The following is a 6336-nucleotide window of genomic DNA, read 5'->3' on the forward strand; positions in this document are numbered from 1 at the left end:
CCCCCCCAGTCCACATCCATTTTTCATTTCAGTCTCCCGCTACCACTGTGACTAACAAAATCACATTGTAAATTATTTTATGTGTGTGTGTGTAAAGTTTATTAGCATCATATTAACATATATATTCATGAATTATAAATTATAGACGTCTATGCTAACATTTTCTTATGTGTTGTGTTGGTATATGCACAAATGCATCTTAACAATTATATATGCTTTAATGTATGTCAATATAAACATAAATTACTTGTGTATGTATATTAAATATATTTTGTTTATGTATATATATATATATACAAACACACACACACACACACACACACACCTACATAAATTATATTATGTATAATAACATTTTTTATGTGTTTAATATATACAGGGTGCAGTGAATAAATTGTCATCTAAATTATGCAAAAATGAAAATAACACTGACATCTCATTTTAACAGATATATTTACCAAAATTACTTTAAAATATCTTGAAATGCTAAACAGTAAATTTATTGGATCTTTCTGAATTGACGGGCGCCACTTTTTATTTGTTTTATTTAGTGTGTTTTCTACCGAAACACTTTCAAACTTTGTATACTTGTATATTTTGTCTTATAGAACAGATGAAAATTTTTGTATTCGAAGTTATTTCATGTAAAAAATTGTTGTATTTTGGTAATTTCAACCAATCACTGACGTCTATTGAGGTGAAAACAATTACTGCTATGGATTGTAAACAAAACGTTGTGCGGTGTAATGGGATCTTTTCCCTTGAATAAAATTAGTGCCATTGTTTGTCAACAACAACTATCGGCGGTACTATTATTTATAACATCGTTCGTGCGTTTGTACTGGTTTTAGTTTTAGAGTTAGGGTTATGATTATTTTTGCCATAACCTAACTCATAAACCCTAACCGTAACCCGAACTCTAACCCTCGAACCCTAAACCCCTACTAGGGAATAACGATATAATTACCAGGGAATAACGATCTTGACACCAGCAAAAATTGTTTACAAAAACAGCAGTAACTGTATTCAGCTGAATAGACGTCAGTGATTGGTTGAAATTACAGAAATATGACAACTTTAACATGAAATAACTTGCAATATAGAAAGTTTTGTTAAGAAGGCTGAGAGAAAAAGATGTTTTATATGACACGTTTTACCAGTATCCCAAGTTTGAAAGTGTTTCATTCAGAAAACAAGTGGCGCCCGTCAATTCAGAAAGATCCAATTTATTCAATAAAATCACCATTGGCTTCAACCATGGTGTCCAAAAAACTTCAGAATCTCCTGCACCTCTTCTGGATAGTCTCCTTGTTTAAGTTGGTGAATGCTGCCATAATCCTTGCCTTCAGTTCATCTTTGGTGTTACAAGGAGTTTTGTTGGTCTCTCGGTGGAGTTAGGTGGCCAGATCTTAGGGTGATGTGGTCGCAGAAATTGTCTGACAGCCACAACTGGGTTCTCCTGCTTGTGTGTCATGGGGCAAAGTCTTGCTGCCAGATATAGTGTCTTCCAGCTGCCACCCTGTTGACCCAGGACAGCACTACCTCCTCCAGACTCCATATTGAGTCTGAGGCTGTGTGGGAAGATGAATGGAAGCATAACATCGCCACCACTAGTGATCACTCCTAACACCATGATGTTGACTGGATGTTTCATTTTTTAAGTTCTCAGTACATGTTTTGGGGACTCGGCAAGCTAACGGTTGTTCTGTGCGTTCACCATCTGATCCTGGCAGAAATTTTTCTCATCTGAGAAAAACCAAAGCATGTTCAGTTGGAGGGCATCCTTGAGTTTGTTCAAAAGCTTCGTAGCATGGTTTTTCCTCTTGTCCTTGATAGCTTGGGATAAAAATTGGTCCTTTCTCATCTTCTATGAGGAATACCAAATGTCTTCATGCACTAACCTGCCTGATAAGAAACTCAAATACTCCCATGTCCATGGTGATGGACCTGATTGACTTGGAGGGATTGTTGTCAATCATGGCCTGGATCTCACCAACAAACTCAGGAATTCTTTTCTATCAGAATGATCAGAGTGAGCTTTCCAAGCTGCCGTACCTTTGTAATCCCCATTAGACTCATCCAACTCTTTCTGAATCCTCTGCACTGTCCTCAGATTGACACCCAGACACTCTGAAATGTTCGTGTAGGAGCTTCCAGCATGAATGCCAAGCAGTACAACATGTTGTTTCCAAATTTATGGCATAGTGAATTGCATCATGATGCTGTTTTTGTCACAGACAATGCCCAACTGACCCTACTATACTGTGTAGTTGACAGAACCCAAAACAAACAAACAATGCATGAAATGAAAAATATAAACTGGCAACAATTTACCAATCGCAACCTCTATATTCAAAAATTTCATATATATATTAAGCATTTTCCTTCTTTTATTCACACCGTATTGTATCCACACATCATTATCATCTTCATTTCACAGCTACCTTTTCATTCTGGTACAAAATGGAAAGGTTGTTAAGGGCTAAGTTATTTCTTAATATGCATCTTATCAATAGATTGGCAGCATACAGATTAAACAGGTCTGTGTATCTGTGTGCATGAGCGCACACTGCTCACTTTGGCACCACCTCACCATTATAATAGGCATTATACGCTCAAGTCTGTTCTATATGATAACTACTGGAGCTGTTTTTTACTATTTATTATTGACTGATTTAAAAAATTGCTGAAACTTAATTTCTTCTGCTTTTCACATCTTGGAGTTCATTAACACTATTGCCAAAAACAGTGCTATTGGAATTTTGATGAAGTCTGGACTGACTGCTCAGACATAAGAGATACTCTGTCTTTGAATGTTGAATCTAATCACATATGTGTTTGTGTACATGCATGGATGTGTGTGTTTGTGTGTTTATGCATGTATATACATATATAACCATTTAGCATTTAAACCATCCTCATCTGGCCCAAATATATTGCTCTATGTCCAAACTGACCAGATCCAGCCTCTCACACCTAACCTACTGTGTCATCTTGAAAATAAACAATTATGTTTAACCCTTTAGCATTCAGATTATTCTGTAAAATGTAATGTTTATTAATTCACTTTGTTTTGAATTAATCTTGCATTAACTTGTAGCCAAAAGATTTCAATGATGTGGTTGTTTATTTTTACTACAACAATATAGGATAGGTATCAAAGGCCAGGTTTGGCTGGTTTTAACATAAAACTGGTAGAATGTTTGGGCCAGATTCGGTTAATTTAAATGCTACAGGGTTAATAGAAGTGCTAAAAGAATAACATGAGTTAAATATGTATCCTCAGAGAGTATTAACTCCAAATTAGCATTGAGTGGTTTGCAGCTACCCACTGGTTCAAGAGGGTTTACTGCGTAGTTGACCTGTAAGAAAAATCATGGAGCACAATGCGGTTAGCACTCCGTCACTTACGACGTCCAGGGTTCCAGTTGATACGATCAACGGAACAGCCTGCTCGTGAAATTAACATGCAAGTGGCTGAGCACTCCACAGACACGTGTACTCTTAACGTAGTTCTCGGGGATATTCAGCGTAACACAGTGTGACAAGGCTGACCCTTTGAAATACAGGCACAACAGAAACAGGAAGTTAGAGTGAGAGAAAGCTGTGGTGGAAGAGTACAGCAGGGTTCGCCACCATTCCCTGCCGGAGCCTCGTGTAGCTTTAGGTGTTTTCGCTCAATAAACACTCACAATGCCTGGTTTGGGAATCGAAACCGTGATCCTATGATCGCGAGTCCGCTACCCTAACCACTGGGCCATTGCGCCTCCACGGAAGCACAATGTAAAACAAAAGAAAAAAGACCTGGATATTCCTTGGTTGCACCAGAAAGATTAGTCAGTGTTGGGCTCAACAATAATCATGAAAGTTACTGGAATCATTGTAATATCCATTCAACTGTGTAGATGGCCTCCTCTTCACTTGTCTGCCATGTACAGTGGTCTGACACCATTACAACTGCAACTTATGATATTTCAATACCCACCTTAATATGTTGTTTATCACTGTCACATCTTTATCATCAATATGACAAAGGCCCATTGTTGCAGGAATCCCACCTTTTTTTGGAACTTTCACCAATCACCAGTTCTCCTCTCTTTTTCATCATCATCTAAGGAGGCCTACTATCTCACGTTAATGATATCCTCTCATTAATTAGGCTCTTAATTACCATTGATTTATTCTTTGATGTTTATACATCAGGTGTGTGTGTGTGTGTGTGTACGACTGGTTGCTGAAAAGTTTCTGGCTTTAAAGGTATCACAATAGGCCTGGCTAGAGGCCCAACCTTTGGAGTTCTTTTACAGGACTTAGAAAAATTGAAGGACTGCAGCAATAAGTGTGTGAATCTGAGAAGGGAATATGTTGAATAAAATTGTAATTAACTAATCCTCCTGCATTTTCTTTTACCCAATGCGAGGAACTTCACAGCACCCCATCGTGTATGTATATGTGTGTATATATATTTATGTATATGTGTGTATATATATTTATGTATATCATCAGCAGCAGCATTTAATATCCGTTTTCGATGCTGGCATAGGTTGGATGGTTTGACAGGAACTAGCAAGACCAGGGCCACACCAAGATCCATAGTCTGTTTTGGCTTGGTTTCTATGGCTGGATGCCTTTCCTAACACCATCTACTCTACAGGGTGTACTGGGTACTTTTTATGTGGCACCAACACTTTTTATGTAGCCACTTCATTTTAGGATCTCAATTCTGTTATGGTGGGTGGGTCTTCTTGAGTACAGCAATGCACCTCATATCTTAGTCCTCTTTCATCTCCTTCATAAGATTCAGCATTTTGAGATTGACTTTCAATACTTCGTCCATGTCTTCCTGAGTCTCCCTCATCCACAACTCTCCTCCATTATATATAACCTGGTCTCTGTTGAAACAGTTTATTTCATCACTACTTAACATTAATAGTTCCATGTTGATACCATGCTGTTCTTTCAGGGTTTTTATCTTACATCATTTTGTTTTATTTAAAATTATTGTCTGTGTTCTTTGTAATGTTGGATTGTTCTTTCACATGATTTCAATGTCTTCACTAAACAAAAATTATTTTACTTCATATTTGTTAAAACTCAAAATACAACCATCAGCCATGTGCATATTGTTATCTCTCTCTCTCTCTCTCTCTCTCTTTCTGTTTCTAGGTGAATGGCATTGATCTACGATGGGCTACCCATGAAGAGGCTGCAGCAGCCCTCAAGGGTGCAGGTGACACTGTAGAAATTGTAGCTCAATACAAACCTGATGGTAAGAATTAAAAATTTTTTTTCTGTCAATCTTTTTCCTATTGCATGTATTTCACTATTAGTTTATCTCTCTACTGGTCGAATCCCCTTTCATATTAAAACAATGTTACAGGCCATAACGCACATGTGTGAGTACAAGTGAGGAAGTACGTTCTGTCCACCTTTTTTTATCTATTAAATTATAAGCTAGTTATTGTTAATTTGAAACTTCCTTTGCTCTATGATAGTTTTAGATATTGAATTTTTTTCTTATCCTTAGACTCACTGACTACAGTTCTAACCATTCACTTTTTCTTCCTCTCTTTATCTCACCGGTAAAATTAAAAAAACAATTCCTTTTCTTAACCGTTATACATTTAATGTCCTACAACATTTACACGCAGTTCTCAATTTAACTCTGCCTCCTAACTGAGGTTGGTAGATAACTAATTGATTAAATTACTATTTTCTTCTGAAGATCTGGTATTTCAAGGTAATTATGCAATTGTCTGTAAGAATGACGCAACATATTGGTATACACTAGTGAAACGTGTAAAGATTACATAATTTATGATAAAGTGATAAATCCTTTGTTTTGTTCTGCTCTCGTGTGTGTGTATACACACGCACATACATAGATGTGTATGTATACACACACAGATGGAGACTGTTGAGGAGTACCTTTCTATAGAAGAAGAATTACTCTACCAACATGTTTAATTTAAACAACTTATGTCAGTTAATAAAAATGTTAGGCATTTTTATGTAATATTTTCACTTTAACCCTAGCGTGGGTATAAACACATGTAGAAACTTCAAGAAATATATGGCTAATTCTATATTATCAACAATCTGTCTCAAATCAAATTTAGCTAAAAATAATAGCATGTAATACATTGAGTTGAAATATAGAATCCTTGGCTGAAAGCTGCATGGTAGACTCAAACCATGTTTCTTCTATAGCTGAACCCTAACACCACCTCCTCTCTCCCTCTGTAAGTGGTTCCTTAAAGCATTTTAGAGCATAGTTACAATATATTCTTTTATATATATATATATATATATATATATATATATATGTATATATAT

The 6336-nt window shown here is 36.4% G+C and overlaps 1 protein-coding gene across 1 annotated transcript in view; it reads left to right on the top strand.

Annotated features, from left to right (window-relative positions):
* Positions 1–6336, top strand: part of LOC106876507 (disks large homolog 1) — a gene marked incomplete in the record, with an annotated part of 700185 nt that overhangs the window by 621707 nt on the left and 72142 nt on the right. Inside the window, 1 exon segment of the mRNA XM_052974679.1 lies at positions 5167–5269. Within this exon segment, the coding sequence (XP_052830639.1) occupies positions 5167–5269 (103 nt within the window).

Source organism: Octopus bimaculoides, chromosome 19 (assembly GCF_001194135.2).
Source record: "Octopus bimaculoides isolate UCB-OBI-ISO-001 chromosome 19, ASM119413v2, whole genome shotgun sequence".
In the NCBI taxonomy this organism is placed as follows: domain Eukaryota; kingdom Metazoa; phylum Mollusca; class Cephalopoda; order Octopoda; family Octopodidae; genus Octopus; species Octopus bimaculoides.